Here is a 16,121-nt window from a genome sequence, read left to right as displayed (position 1 = left end):
AGGATTCGAGTTCAGGTTCCACTAGTCCTTTTGGAGCAAGGTAAATAGTACAGTATAAATTCATTCGAGTATTTTCTTTCTTTGAATTGAGGCACCATATCCCACCCCCGCCCCAAATCCTTTCTAGGGAAAAAAAGAAGTAAAAACTAACAGCAATTAACCAGCCAACTCCAGTTAAAGAGCAAATAGCCAGCAAGTAAAAACACTAGCAAACTAACTGTAAATATTAACAAACAAGCTTCACAAGTTACAAAATTCAATTAAGAGAACGAGGAAAAGAATCTCAGTTTAATGTAGTTTATTACCACAAATACCGTCTTCCTTCCATCGTAAGATTCTTACTTCCTTTCTATGAGACCCAAATATAATGTTGAAAACATGGTGTACAGAAAAGGAAAAAAGAACTTGTATAGAAAACTAAACAAAAATTTACAAGCAGGGCAAAGAATCATTCAACAAATAAAGGGCTCAGACAATCACGATGAGGTATCTGAGTCAGAGGCAGGTTTATGATTGTCAAGTGTTGACAACCCTGAAGGCTGATCAATTCCCTTCCGCGAAGCTTCCCAAAGTTGCTGTTCTATACCCAGCTTCCTCAACTCCAACAAATCTCGCTCAACTAGAAGGAAGCAGAGTAAACAAATGAGTTCATATACAAAACATCCATTTACATCAAAGTAATATATGTTGAACATTTGAGCTGATAACTACACAATTCTCTCTTTGAATTTCCCACATTTACCTACCCAACAATAATATTACAGATTCATAACAGATGTTACTTATCTATTTTCTGAATTGAGGCTTAAAGCAAATGTTGTAGATTTAGATAACAAAATGAGAAAACCTGGCCAATTTGGGACTCACACGACCAAATCAGGCACACAGAGAATACAATTGGACATGGACTTGACAAAAATAGCCAACCATTTGACAGCCCGTACTAGCAGACATTTGTTTTTGTTTAGATGTGTCAGAAGTGTCATTAATTCCCATGATTGTCAAGAAATCTAAAATCTAAAATCCAAAATAGAAACCAATAAATAAGCAATACCTAATGTATGAAATGAACCTAGTGAAATTCAGATACAATGTTGTTTTCCATTGGTAGCCAAATATCAAGATATTCAGTATATCTTAGCTCCCTTGTATTAAATAATTAAATGCTATTTGCCTCAAACAGAAATTCATATTCGTGCATATCCAGTGCGAATGAACAATACGGAAATTCTGTCATGCTACATTAATCTTCTATATATTTTTATTGGAAAAAAAAAACATATAAACTGAAAAAGGTAATTAGGATAAATCAAGGTTCTTGGTGTATCCACATATAGAAGCTGTCATTGCAACATTTGCTGCTCATTGTCAAACCGATAGATGGTCAATATAATAAGTAGGGTACTTCAAGTTTAGATCAAATCAAGCCTAAAAATGAAGTTGTTTGACTAATATTTTCATCTGACGTGTTTCTTTTCTTGGTGAACTTCGTCCGACCTATTATCCAGAATAACTTTCTAAAATGACATCATAATCAAAGTAGGAAGCTTCTATGGGAGACATATACCAATCAGCACACAACTTAAAAACTATATATATACTAATTTGTTTGCACTCAGGAATTTCAAAGACTGTTCACTTTTAGCTTAAGAACATATTCACACTCTTCAGAACCAGAAAAGAAGAGATAAGAATGATGAGCTTACCATCAACAGCATCATGTGAAGTTGGTGACTGTCCACTGCGGGCAATCCAAAACTGAAGCCTGTCTTCTGCAATATCTTCTTCCACACCATGAAATAAAGCTCTTCTCCAGAAATAAATTAACCACGCCTACAAATATTTGTATTTTATAAATTGGTCATCCAAAAGCCATTATATAGAAGTGTCCACTCAATATTTCATCTCAAGGATTGCAATTAACGACTCAATTTCCTAAGACATAAATCTGACTTCATCAGAAGGATATTCAACAAAGAACACACATTTCTATAAAATAACTGATTGCTGATTCTAAGGAAGACGCCTACACTTGCTACGAGACTAATGCTAGTAGAAATAGAAATTCTATAACATTAATTGAAGGACAGGTATTACAATTTCATAGAACTAAAATCCAAGAATGTAGTGTGCAAAATTTCAGAAGCTTCAAAGAACAAGCAACCAACCTCTTTAAAAAGAACGTCTTCAGCTTCCTCTTCACTTAATTCTGGAGGAAACAGATAACAGAATATTAACATAGTATCATCAGGTGATCTTCCATACACATTACCATTCACAAATGAAGATTATTTGGCAAATGAAACTAAAAATAAAAGCTGACAACTTAACACTTACCAAATGCTTCCAAATATTTGGCATCACCAGGTGATTTGGAATCTGAAAATAAAATTAAAAGAAAAAAAATAATAATAATTCAGATCATCTTCTACAATACCATTCTGCTTTGAAACGGTAACATAACAAATGAAGTTAAGAAAATTAATCCAAAATAAGCACATGAATAAAAACAAACCAAAACATAAAACTCTCATTACTACAACTCGAAAAGATCACACACATATGACAAACTAGTAAGCTTAATATAGTAAGAAGTGTACCAACTGCAGGTGGAATATAGATAGGCGTCACAGATCAAATGAAAGAGTCAAGAATGACCAAATTGATTAACCAAAAGAGAAGTAGAAAAATAGATTTGAGACAGAGGTAATCATCGTACCTAAAACAGACTGCCGAATCAAATTTGGCCGTCTGTGTTGGGCTAATGCAAGTACAACGGCATCCTCAACCTAAAAAATAATAATCTTGTTTTAATAAAGATAGGAGCTGAAATTCTATAATAGATAAGCATGTGTTCTGGAGACCAGCTCCTTACAGAGGCATCCCTCTGTACAGAACACAATCAGCAAAACAAACACATATCATTAACTTAAATAATATTCATTAAAAACCTTCAAAGAAGCAAGTTCCCTCAAACCCATCTCAACGGAAAGCATACTCTCTATGTTTCCTTCCCCGGCAAGATCATTCACGTCGCGAACAATTTTGCTTCTATCTGAATCATCGGCACCTAGTCCATGCTGTTTAATTAGATATCGATGTAACTAATTTAAGAGATAAATTATTCAAACTTAAGTTTAGACTATCAACTCATGCTCACTTTTGTTCCAAGATTCCTCCTTAGCCTTTTGTCCAGCCGAGGTGACAAGTTCAAAAGGAAGAGGAGCTAAAGCGGACCAATGTTCATGCTTGGACTGTGCTATATCTGCACATATGCCTTAAAAAGCATGGAAATAATACACCACAAGAATTATAAGCACTCACTTGAAAGCGGTAATAAATGAACAGACCACTGTAAAATATGCTTCTCATATCTTTGTAAGCCGTGTTTTTTCAGATCAAAGGGAAAAAAATTAAGAGTGAGATTTTCTTTTTCTGCAGAAAGTAGGGAGCACAGGCAATTTTGTTACCATGTTTTACAGAAAGACCCCAGTAGCGGGCAAGCCAACATCTCTTTAGGACCACTTCCTCCTGAAAAATATAAAAAGAAGAATTGAGACAGAAGGAAAAAGTAACTAAATGTTCATTCTCATTTTAATGAAAAATACAGACCATTTCTTCTTGGGTCAAAATCATTCTCTCTGTCATTGTTCGAAGAGCCTTTGCTTCAGCTTCAGCTTCTTGCCGTTGTTCCTCTGCTGCTGCAGCGTCATCTTTTAGGTTCTGCACAAAGAAAATAGAAACTATAACTTGTACAGAATAATTGATCAGACCAGGTATGTGGTATAACAAAAAAATGAAAAGAAATTTATGCTTCCTTCAAAGCTACCTGAAGTTCGACACGAAGGGCTGTGAGATCCTCATCCCTTTCACTCCGTGTTTGTTTTGCAGCCAAGAGAGCAGCCTGTGACAAAAATATTGAGTACTCCGAGGGTATTCTGAGTGAACACACAATATAAAGAATAAAACTGCAACTGGAAACAGAGCTTTAGATACAAAAGCGTCAAGAATATACAGCCAGCTCCAAAACCGCCTACGGATCATATTCCTTTACACAAATATGCACACATGCATATTAATAATACTGAATTAAAACTTGAAGAGCTGCTATAGTGGCTTATCAAGCAAAAGTGATCAAATACTTAAACTTCCTATCATCAATAATTTTGTATTTTTGCCACATCGTAAACCCATTACTCTGCATACCTCTCTTTGACGCAAAGCAGCTTCTTTCCTGCAAATATACCAAATAAAAAGCATGACCTATAAAATAAACAAAATAAATAGTTTCAGATCCTATTAGCATATAAGGGAATTTAAAGCTAGGTTACCTGCTCAGCAGTTTGGCTTCCAGGGATACACCTTCGCCAAGAGAAGCAACCTGTCAAAACCAAAATGATCAAGAATCAGGCGTTGTTAACTTCTGATACACCCATCTCTACAGTTCCCACAATATGATCTCTAACTTCCTAACCCACTAACCTCCTATTGTTTATTCTATCTTGTATACACCTTTCAGACCCTAATTTTATGCTCAGGCTTATGCCTAACAGTTTCAAAGTTAATAAGGAAGCAAAAACATTCACCTGTTTCTCGAGTTCCCGGGATCTGATCTCCACTTCTTGGCGTTTTTCCTCTGCTAGTCTTAGCTGAAGCACAATTAGGTGTTTGCAGTCAACATCATATAACACGAACAAAAACTGATTTTTTTGGGTGTGAGTAAGCATACCTTTTCGAATAAAGAATCATTCTCTTCTTGTAGCATATCAAGCTGTGATATCAATAAGAATCAGCTTTAAAATCCATAATTTAAGAATTGCGATAAAAAATCTACTAGAACTAACAACCAAATATAAGGATCATCGGATTTAATTTTTGGAGACAAATTGATGCATGTTAATACTATACTTCATCACGGAGTGCAGAAGCTTCGCGCTGATCTCCCGTGTCTTTGGAGTTAAGTGGCCTTATAGTGATGTCTTGTGGAAACCTGAAATCGTCAACTAATGATTAAAATTCAAAGATTTAGAAAAAAAATATTAGCGAATGGCCAACAAAACTACTGTAGTGCAGTCCACATACACACAAAAAGATATAGAAAGATAGATAGATATATGACATCCATGAATAAAATAAAGATTGAGCACATTCATACATAAAAAATAATCAATTGCATGCATGTGCAAAGGTAATGTATGGCCTAATCAAGAATAGATCCCATGCACTAAACCCCCTAATGGAGCTTATTAGAAACATGGAGCAAGATGGTAAGATATTATACCTCTAATATTTGTCCAAATCAAACTAAATAATAGGAGAAACCCACTAACTTTAACTGAGGGCTTGGCATCGACGGCGTGCTAATCCACTTTATTATTTATATAAAATATTTAAAGAACATAGTATTTCAAGATTTCAAATAACTATCCATTACAACAGCCTCCAATCTTTTATATTTTGTTTGGGAGTTAGGAGGGGGAGGTAGGACTTTGAGGTAAAGGACTGAGGAAAGGGAAGCATCAGGGGTAATAGCCCTCCCACCACCCCCACACATTGTATGAGGATTGAGGAGTTTACATTTATCATATAACTAATAAGTTAATAACTATAACCCTCCAACACGGGGGAACTCAAACAATGTATTTGGGGAGGGGTTTAGAGGGCTTTGAAAGGTTTGGGAGAATTCTCCAGATCCTTTTCCTCTTTTTTATAATATCTCAAACTAAAAAAGTATTAATCATAAGCATTATTCTTCTCTCCCCTCCAAAAATATATTTTCCCAAACAATGTGAGAAATGTTTTTTTCCCTCCCCTCCTACCTCCCAAACAAAGTCTAAGGGTAATATTTGAACTATTCAAAGATTGTACAGTAAAACCCTACAAAAGCCAAATATGTTGTGTTATAATCATTATAGAAATTTCAGGTGTTCGTTCATTAGAGGGGGCTGGGATCGTTAGAGCAAGAAGCCACTGAATTAGTTTAACAAGTGTTTTGCATGCTATGACTAGGTCTTTAAACTAATCAAGAATCAGCTATACCATATTATTAGCTCAACCTGAAAGTGCTACGAAACACAAAAACTTGCTGAAAAGATACTAGTTAAGGTGGCAAAAATTGCACAATACCTTTTTTCTCTATTCCTATTGGTAGGAGGATCAATTGGAGGTACAGGCATAGGTGCTCGGATAGTGGATTTGGGAGGTGGCACCACCTGTGCTGAACGAACTGAAACTGCTGGTCTTCCAGCAGATGATGAACGCACTGACTGTGTATGCTCTACAAAGTTCCGACCTAACTAATAAAAACATCAAAATCATATTAGCTCAACAAGAACTTTGCAACATAAATTTTGAATAATTCCTTAATCTAGAAAATCAATCCATGACTCAGATCAGATCTAACTCAATCCCTAATGATTGCATGAATCAACGAAACACCACTAAGTTTAAAATCATATTCCAATACTGATCATTATTTGATTTTCTACATATCAATAAACGAATCCATGCAAACATAAGGTAATTGAATCGGAACATATGTGCATATATGCATAGGGAGCAAGAACAGTGAGAATTACCGCAGGAGAAGGAGATCTATTCGGCCTCGCAATTGAAATCGGAGGGATAACGTTAGCATTAGCAGTAGAACTCCTGTTGCTGGATAACGAAGAATGAGCAGACGCAGGCGGAACGCTGAAACCGAACTCGAGATCGTCGTCCTCATCATCATCGTCGTCAACAGTTCGAGTCGCCATGGCGCGAGCAAGGCGCTGCGCGGCGGCTTTAGCCGCCACGTTTTGGGTGCGCTTGATGGTGGAGATGCCGGTAGAAGTAGGACCGAGGCGCGACTGATGATGCGCCGGCGACATCACCGGCGATGATGAGCCGGTGCTGCTGGAATTCTCGCTCCACTGCCGCGTGTATACTGGACTATCGGTTCTCCTCCGGTCCATGACGGTGAGGAATCTATACAGAAGACTTCGCGGAGACTATGCTAGATTTTCTCGAGAAAATCGAAGGAAAATTGAGTCGGAAAGTTTATTCCGTTGGAATCGTGCGCTGGAATGTAGGACAAAACGACGCCGCTTCTTTTGTAATGTGCTCGCGGAAGAGAAGACTAAAGTCTACGCTTGAGAATGAGATATACCAATATGTGTCATTTTTCAGAGATTATTAGTAGATCAGATCATTTTTTACCTATAATATTAATAATAAAGTCATTTACTTTGGCTTGTACAAAAATAAATCATTTACTTTGGCGGCTCGGGAAACGGTGTCGTTTATTCGAAAGTTACATGAGATTTTATACTAATATATTAAGAAAATATTAGTAATACTATTCTTTTAATTTAATTTTTCATACCATTAATAAATAATATTTTGTTGTTTCTTTCTTATTCTTTTCTTTTGTCACTAACTCATATTATAGTTACACATTAATTACGTTCATTATTAGATAAAAAAATATTTTTTACCCATTATAAAAGGGATAAAGAATAAAAATATAAAAAAAATATTAATATAAATTTTAAGGATCTTGTTAGATAGTCTTATATAAAAAATTATAAAAATATATGTATTTAATGTATTGAAAAATAAAATATTTTTATATTAATAAATAATAATTTATTTTGAAATTGTAAACAAAGGTAGTTACAAAAATTTATTGAGATTATATTTGACTTGACTTATTGTTGTTTTTTAATAAAGTATTTACCAAATAACATTTCTTTAAAAAAAATATTGCAACAAGATAGGAAGTTTATCTTTTGTATTAATGAAATTAGATATAAAAAACTTTCAAAGACTTTTTAAATTAATTTTTCAAAAATCATGTAGGAGATTTTTTGGTAATATTAACTATTTTTTATTACTCAACTCATTTTCTATAAAAAAAAATGTAGATATGTTTATAATATATTTTAATAAAAATATAACAAATAATTTTCTTCTATTTTTATTCAATAAAACATATTTAATTACACTTGTCATATTTTTATTAAAAAATAATATAGAGAACGTCTAAGGAATTGTATCTAAGTTTTCTCTTAAAAACATCTATTATGAAACTAAAAAGTAATAAGAATTACGTGTAAACAAAACAACAACTTCAATTTTATTATTTAAGGTGTGTTTGGTAGAATTGATTTTATTAGAATTGAGTTTAACAGAATTGATTTATGTTTGGATATATTTATGTAAAAGTGAGTTGAATAATAAATTACAGTATAAAAATCATCCAGAATCAATTCTAGAGGTAGAAGCTACAAATTTTAGCTTCAAGTAGAATCAATTCTGGAAATACAATAAATTCTATTTTTATCTAACCAAACATCTTAAAATCACCCAGAATCAATTCTAGAATTGCTTTTGGCATTTTCAAAAGTGGAACAAACATGCACCTAAACTTTTATTTTTAGCTTTAAAGTAGTTTCTAATACAATAATCAAACGTAGTAGTGAAAGTATTCGTATTATACCTAAGTGAGCGTTTGAATGTAATGTTTTAAAAATCGAATTGGTCGATTGGATTGGTTAAATTGAAAATCGGATGGATTATTGGTATGATCTAATTGTTGGATCGGGAATGTTATTGAACCAGTAAGAACCGACCAAAACTGATAAAAATCAATGAACCAACAGTTTTGAAAAATCGGCTGATTAAATGCAAATTTTTTCTCTGACAAAACGATATCGTTTTCATAATTAAAAGAAATAAATTAAAATATAAGTAGACTTTCTTCAAAACTTATTTGAAACAAATTTTTTTATTTGCAATTAGACCTTGTTCAAATTTATTTGTATTATATACTATTTTGTTGTGTGATGACTATCTTTAGAATTTAAATTTAAAGAATGAACAAGTGAAATTATGATATTTTAAAATTTTAAAATTTTATAGGTGTTATGATAATTTTTTAGAGACTGGATTATTCGATTCGACTGATTTAATAAATATATAATTTTGTTATAAAAATCAGTTTATTCAAGAGTTATCCGATTTAATTATGCAGTTTGATCAGTGATACAGTGGCTCGACCAATGATCTATTGATCCAATATTCTTACTGATTTAATATTCAATTCGATTCTTAAAACTTGGATTAAATGAGACGGTAAAGAATCTCTTTAGACCAAAGTTTTAAGAAGTTTTTTAAAAAAAAAAAATTCAAAAGAAAAAGTTATCCAATATTGTCTTTAAATAAATATTTTGTTAAACAATGAAGTCAAAAGATAACAAATAGTATTTTTTTAATTAAAATGGATAATAAGTTATTATAAAAATGTTAATGTTTATTGTTTTTTTTGGCTCTTCCAGCTAAATTAACATTTATATTTCACTATTGACCACCTTGATTAAAATTATAACACAAGAGAAGTAAATAGACATCCATCATTGTATTGTACCAAATGATTTCTTTTAAGCGATGAAAACAAGACTCCCTCCATTTCCTCTTGACCACTCAATAAGCACCAAACTCATGACAATTTTCCACTTGCCACAATTATGTCTGTAACCTACTACTAAAAGCAACCAAAGTTTATCAACTATAATTTAACAACCATAAACCACAAATCACACAGTAAATTGAAAATGCTTCATTTTAGCTCAAATTGAAAATGCTTGCTAGAAATCAAATCAATTACAAAAGTATTTTGAAAATAATTTTTTTCTTATTTTTTTAGTTCATGCAAACTTAATTTGAGGGAGGAAATTGTTTAACTAGAGATGAACTACATGTTGTAACAAAAAAAAAAAGAAAAAGAAATGAAGAATGTTTATGTTAGTTATATAAGAATATTTACACAGTACTGTATCATTTTTTAGTTATGATTAATCGTAATTTTTCTCATGCTATGAATTTTTTTATATATCATATTATTTTGTTGTGATTGGTTTCTTTAAATCAAAATATCCAACAACCTGTATCATAGCTTTTTTGTTCTTAGTTTGTTCTGAAAAAAATAATTGCTTAGAAAAGATTTGATCTTAAATGTGTCGTCCATTGTGACTTCAGTTTAGTTTTCTAAGGCTATGTTTGGGAGTTTGGAGGGGAAGAGAGGGGAGGGTTTTGGAAAATAGGAAGAATTGGGTGAAAAGGATAAAAGGATTTTGGGTTGGAGGGTTTTGGAGGATTTGAGTTTATTCATAACATCAAAAACCCCATAAAATGGGGGAACTAAAAAATTATATTGAAGGAGGGTTTTGGAGGGTTTTGAAGGGTTTACATAAATTTTCCAAATATGTTTTAGGTTGTTATAGTATTCTGAAAATTAAAAATTTAGTAATGTTAATGACTTTTTTAATTATCATTCTAAACAAAATCATTTTTTCAAAAAAAGTCAAATATTTTCCTATATTTTTTTAAAATTTCGTTTTTGGAAGCCTTCCCCTCCCCTCCCCTCCAAACTCCCAAACATAGCCTAAAAAAACTTCTCTGGATCACGGTTTACATGATGAATCTACCTATATCATTGAAATTAAAAATGAGAAATGCTAGCCCTACACTACATGGTGACACTTACACTGTAGTTGTATACGGTTTTATTTTATTTTTTTACACAAATAAATGCATAATCATGTTGTTGTTTAATTGGTGTAACATAGGGTGTAAGTTTTGTGGTGTACAAATAGCAACTCTCATTAAAAATTTCAACGCGAATTTTGACATGCGAGACAAAGTACAATGTATTAAATTAAATAAACGGTCTCAAATAACAATAAATACATTGTTAAATTGTGTAAATAAGATCATGAGAAGAAAAGAAAAATAAAAGACAATCACTCGTTAAAATTATTTATCTAATTTGATCAAAATTATCTATTTGGAGAAGAGAGTAACTCTCCGATCAACTATAATTTAAGAATTGTTATAAGAGATTGCAAGATGAGTTATAAGAAAATAATCTTTTAAATTCATAAAAACATTTTCTATTTTCTACTCAAGTGGTTTCTAATATCTCATTCACTCAATATATATAGCACATAAATTCAGTGTGTTTAGAAGTATTTCTCAATACTCTAAAATACACTCAAAGGTCTTCCAATTCTTAAAAAAATAAATTCTAAGAATCCATTATTTTGTCTCTTCAAATTTCTCTCTTTAGAAAACTCCCTTCTAAAACTCATATCCAAAAGGTTGAAAAGCGCCTTTTATAGGCATCAAGCAAAACAGATTGTGCTTTCCTGAGACGCACTATGTTTCCAAAAAAAATGCAAGATGCATCACGTCTTCTACATGCGTTTCTTCCTAACGTTGTGCGTTCTCACGAACTTTTTTATGAGATTTTGAAGTAAACACCATAATTCTTCGCCTTGTCTTTAAAACTTATGGTGATGTCAATTTATCCATCAACCACTTTGTCGCTCTTTCAAACATTGAATCATTCTTCATTGAACTTGAACAAGTCCAAGCAGTGTTGAAACCTTAATATAGGAAATAATTTGGTTAATCCATATGTTGAATTCTTTTTCTTCTACTTGAAGATCCATTTGCATACAACCACCCTTTGTTTCTTAACCATTCGCACAAGCACTTAAGCATGGTTCTTCATCAGTGAATGCATCTCATCATTAATCGTCTTCAACCATTTTTTACTCTATTTACTTTCGAATGTCTCCCTGAAGATTTTTGGTTTTGAGTCTTGCAACCTTTCAGCTAGGGGTGGCAAAATGGGTCGTGGGCCATCAGGCCGGCTCGCGCTCCCGCCAAAAAATGGAGGGTTTGGTTTGGATTTTGGACCTTCCACCCACCAAAGCCCGCCCCGCCAAAATCCGCCGTCTACCATAGCCCGCCCTGCCTATTCGTTCAGTCTGTCTCGCCTTAAGTCCGCCCTTTTTTAGTTAATTCTAGTCATTCCTATTCTTGATAGTTTTATTTTATACATTTATTTGTGAACATATGCAATATTTTTTAAGTAAAATTTGTTAAAAAGATACTTTATAAAAATTGTTCTAAAAAATAATTGAAAAATTTAATTGAAAGGTAACAAAATTATTAATCTATTAAAAAAATGAAAATAAATAAATAAATAGGTGGGCAAGCCCTCCACCCGCCAATTAGCAATTTTGGCGGGGCAGACTAGAATTTTATGCCCATTTTCACGATCCGTTTTGCCACCCCTACTTTCAGCCATATTCAAACATAACAAATAAGATAAAAATAATTGTATCTCTAAGTTGCTACAATCTCTCTCCTAACTCTATCACAAGCTAGCAGATAATCAAGAGCAAACGTAGGTTGCCATTCACTAGAACTAGAAGCGAGAGCCTTAATTTTCTCAGCGTCTGTAGTTTCACTAGTAGGAACCTCCACCCCCAAACTGAGTATTCTCCATCTAGTTTATGTTTCTTCCACTTCCAAGTCTTTGAATTTCATCTCCATATGGGTCTAATAAAAAGTAACATCTCTACTAATGATAAATTTTGATCCTCCAAGTTCCATATTTCATAGCTTGTAATCCTTCACACCTTCAGGATAACCAATAAAGACACACTTTACACCCCTAACATAAAGTTTGTCTTACTTGATGTGCACAAAAACCAAAGCTAGAAATACCTTTAAATTAATGTAGTCTACCAATTTTTCACTTCGAACTTGTATAGGTGTATTTAAGTCTATTCCTATGGATAAACATATGTTGATTAGGTAAGTTGTTGTAGAAATAACTACACTCCTAAACCTATTTAATAACCAACCTCATGGAAACATTTACCTTACCATCTCCAAAATGATTTTATCCATTCATTCAAATAGACCAGCAACAATGTTATGACCCTTTTATACCTTGTTTCCTTCAAAATTCATTAAACTCTCCAAAAACAAACTTAAGGTTATTGTTAGTTTTTTTCACTAACATTCCCCTATCTAAAATGCCCTAGCTTACTTTTATGGAAATATTGACTAGCAAATTATGCATGAATAATAATAATGGAACTATCTAAATCATACAACCCACACATTTTAGACCTTTTAACCATGATCAATTCACCATACTAAATTTTCAACACTACATGTTCTGCTTTAGTGCAATAGATCATCTAACATATTTTTAGGAAGTAAAGTTTGCTTAATCTTGGTAACATAACTCATATTATGTAGAATAAACTCACAATTATCAAACACTTTAAGTCTAATTTTATCAATTTCATGAACTTTGCAAACCTTATTGTTACCGAGTTAAACAACTCCACCTTTTTTCAACTCCAAAGTATCAAAGTATTATTTTCTTAATCACATGTGACAAGAGAACCCAGAGTCCATGACCCAATTATTCTCTATCCCAAAACTCATTATATCTAGAACACTAACACTTTCATAACCTTCTTCATATGAGGCTACCACAATCTGAACATAATCACCAATATTCCCCATCTCGACACAATTATTTTGAAGTACCTAATTTTATGACAAATGTAGCATTTTTAATTTTGAAAAATTGAAATATTTGGATTTGGACTTCCCTTTTTGGTTTCCTGTACTCTCACCTCATTCTCTTGAAACAAACAATCTTTCATCACAGTCGTCAACCTTCACCTCTTTCATCTTAGTTATCCTTTTGGTTCTTATAGACGATTGGATCTCCTCCAAGGTGGTATTTTCTTCCTTACCATAAGTAAAGGCAACCTTGAAATTCTCTAAAGATCAAGGTAATGAGCTCAACATGAGCATAGTCATGTCTTCATCATTAAGTTTCACCTCAATATTTTGCAAGTCATAAATGACCTTGTTCATAATGGATTTTTTTTCTCCACCATTAGATATAAGTAGAGTTTTTGTTTCATACATAACTTGTGAGCCAAGGACTTGGTCCTATACAATGATTCTATTTTGAACCACATCTCCGACATAATCTTCCCCATGACAACTTCCCTAAGGAATTTATTTCCGAGGCACGAGATAATGACCATCCTAGCCTTATCCACTTTTTGGTTTTCTCGCTTGTGTTAAGATTGCAGGCATCAATGCTTCACCCTTTAATGCTTTTGCACACTTGTGTGGAATTAAGATTGCTTGCATCTTCACTCTCTACAACATTAATTGGTTGTCTTTGAAAAACTTCTCGATATCTCATTTATTACTTATGGTGCTCACTTATAAACTTAACCCATTTATCCTGCAGTGCACATCACTTGATGTGAAATTGAAAGATTCAATGAACACCAAGAACTTTGATGTGTGGGATAAAAAACAATGACATTCAAAATAAATGCACTACTAAGAAAAACACATATAACAACAGTTGTGAAAGACCTATAAATACGGTTGACCAACCGTTTTGAGGTAGAGTGTGGTTGTAAGTGGGTTATTTACAATCACGGTCTACTGCCCATTGTAATAAATTGGATAGCGCGTTACATACAACAACGATTGTATTAATCAATCGTTGTTGTATGTCTTTTAATAAAATAAAAAATACAGCAGTAGAACAACAACAACAACAACAACAACATGATTCGAACTCATGACCATGCGTCACTTTTCACCCCGGTTGAAAGTTCCAACCGCTGTAAAAAGTGGCTTAAAAATAAATAAATAAACAAAACTGTAGATGTTAGGATTCGAACTCATGATCAGGCGCTACTTTTCACTACGATTGGAAGTTCCAATCGTGGTAAAAAAAGGCTTAAAAATAAATAAATAAACAAAACTTTAGGTGTTAGGATTCGAACTCATGACCAGGCGCTACTTTTCACTACGGTTGGAAGTTCCAACCGTGGTGAAAAGTGGCTTAAAAATAAAAATAAAAGAAAACTATCTAATTAAATATATTCTACCACGGTGGATCTTTTGGTCGTGGTGAAATGACGTTACGAAAGATACTTTTTATAGTAGTAATGACATCAATAAAGAAATTAATTCGCCAAAAAATGTCAGCAAAATCACAAGAAGAAGAAAATAAAAGATGAGTATTCGTTGAATTTGTTTATCCAATTTGATCAAACTAATATACTTTAGGGAAGAGAACAACTTTCTGACCTACTATAATTCAAGAGTTGTTATAAAATATTACAAGAAAATAATTTTCCATGTTCATATGAATATTTCCTATTTTCTACCAAAGTGTTATTCAATCTATCCTTCGATCAATATATGAACCATACAAACTCAATGTGCTTAGAAGTGTTTCTCAATCCCCTTAGATGCCACCAAAAATCTTCCTATTCTTAGAACAAATAATTCTAAGAATCTCTCTTTCTCTCTTTAAGGGTGTGTTTGGTATAGTAGAAGTAGAAAAGAGAGAAATATGTGAGAGAGAAGTTGAAGAGAGATTGATACCTTCTCATGTTTGGGAAGAAGAGAGATTAGAAAGAGAGATTAAAAAAAGAGCGGGTCCCACAACTTTTGTTTTAGAGAAAGTGAGAAAAAACAAATTAATAGAAGGAAGTGACTATTTTGTTCATTAAATAATAAATATATATATTTTAAATATTATTTAAAAGCTGGAGAGACTGAAATCTAATTTGAGGCTTTTTAATAAACCTATCTCTAACTTGCAGCTTAAGAAGATGGAGGCTAGACAGAAATTGGAAGAGGCTCATTTGGAGATAAGGAGGAATAGAATGAACCCTGATACTATTGAGAGAGTTAAAGCTTTGACTGAGGAGGTCATCAGGTGGAATGACTTGGAAATGAAGTCTATAAGCCAAAGGTCAAAAATAAATTGGCTCACAAAGGGGGATAGTAATACTGCCTTCTTCCATGCTTACATCAAAACCAAGAATAATGCTAAAAGCCTGAATTTCATTCAACAAGAGGATGGCACTGTGCTAAGTGAAATTATGGATTTCTATGGGAACCTTATGGGTAAAGCAAAGGATAGAATCACCCACATAAATATTGAAGCCATGAGAATGGGGAACCAGCTTACTATGGACCAGAGAGAGCATCTTATCAGCAGGGTTACACCTAAAGAGATTGAGGAGGCTCTTAAAGGTATAGGAGACATCAAATCCCCTAGGGTGGATGGGTATGGAGCAAAAAATTTCAAGGCAAGCTGGCATACAGTTAAGCATGATGTTATTGCTGCTGTTCAGGAATTTTTTGAGAGTGGTAGGATCCTAAAGGAGATGAACAAAACAGTTGTTACTTTAATCCCAAAGAGTGCAGATGCAAAATGT

At 33.0% G+C, this 16,121-nt stretch overlaps 1 protein-coding gene across 2 annotated transcripts; it reads right to left on the bottom strand.

The window, feature by feature from the left end:
- Positions 1-186: 186 nt before the first annotated feature.
- Positions 187-7,159, bottom strand: LOC131630479 (coiled-coil domain-containing protein SCD2-like). Of its 2 annotated transcripts, none has more exons than XM_058901248.1 (17): positions 6,579-7,159; positions 6,127-6,296; positions 4,909-4,990; positions 4,730-4,771; positions 4,587-4,649; positions 4,332-4,381; positions 4,207-4,234; positions 3,830-3,904; positions 3,613-3,723; positions 3,471-3,531; positions 3,161-3,277; positions 2,952-3,070; positions 2,720-2,789; positions 2,338-2,379; positions 2,169-2,209; positions 1,707-1,833; positions 187-619 (listed from the first exon to the last, which is right to left on the bottom strand). In XM_058901248.1, the coding sequence occupies exons 1-17, from the start codon at positions 6,951-6,953 to the stop codon at positions 477-479; spliced, it is 1,716 nt and encodes a 571-aa protein (XP_058757231.1). In that variant the 5' UTR covers positions 6,954-7,159; the 3' UTR covers positions 187-476. The 2 variants fall into 2 exon arrangements, with proteins under 2 accessions (XP_058757231.1, XP_058757232.1); XM_058901249.1 differs by having other exon boundaries at positions 6,127-6,292; positions 6,579-6,717.
- Between the last annotated feature and the right edge of the window lie 8,962 nt (positions 7,160-16,121).

The sequence above is a fragment of the Vicia villosa genome, unplaced genomic scaffold, assembly GCF_029867415.1.
Source record: "Vicia villosa cultivar HV-30 ecotype Madison, WI unplaced genomic scaffold, Vvil1.0 ctg.000685F_1_1, whole genome shotgun sequence".
NCBI lineage: Eukaryota > Viridiplantae > Streptophyta > Magnoliopsida > Fabales > Fabaceae > Vicia > Vicia villosa.
Note: the sequence above shows the minus strand (reverse complement) of the source record. Positions and strands in the feature narration are given on the sequence as shown.

Coding starts and splice junctions, on each gene's coding strand:
- LOC131630479 (XM_058901248.1), bottom strand. CDS start 6,953: ATGGACCGGAGGAGAACCGATAGTCCAGTATACACGCGGCAGTGGAGC. Junction 2,790..2,951: donor GGGAACTTGCTTCTTTGAAG/GTTTTTAATGAA, acceptor ATTATTTTTTAG/GTTGAGGATGCCGTTGTACT. Junction 620..1,706: donor TTCACATGATGCTGTTGATG/GTAAGCTCATCA, acceptor GCTTCCTTCTAG/TTGAGCGAGATTTGTTGGAG.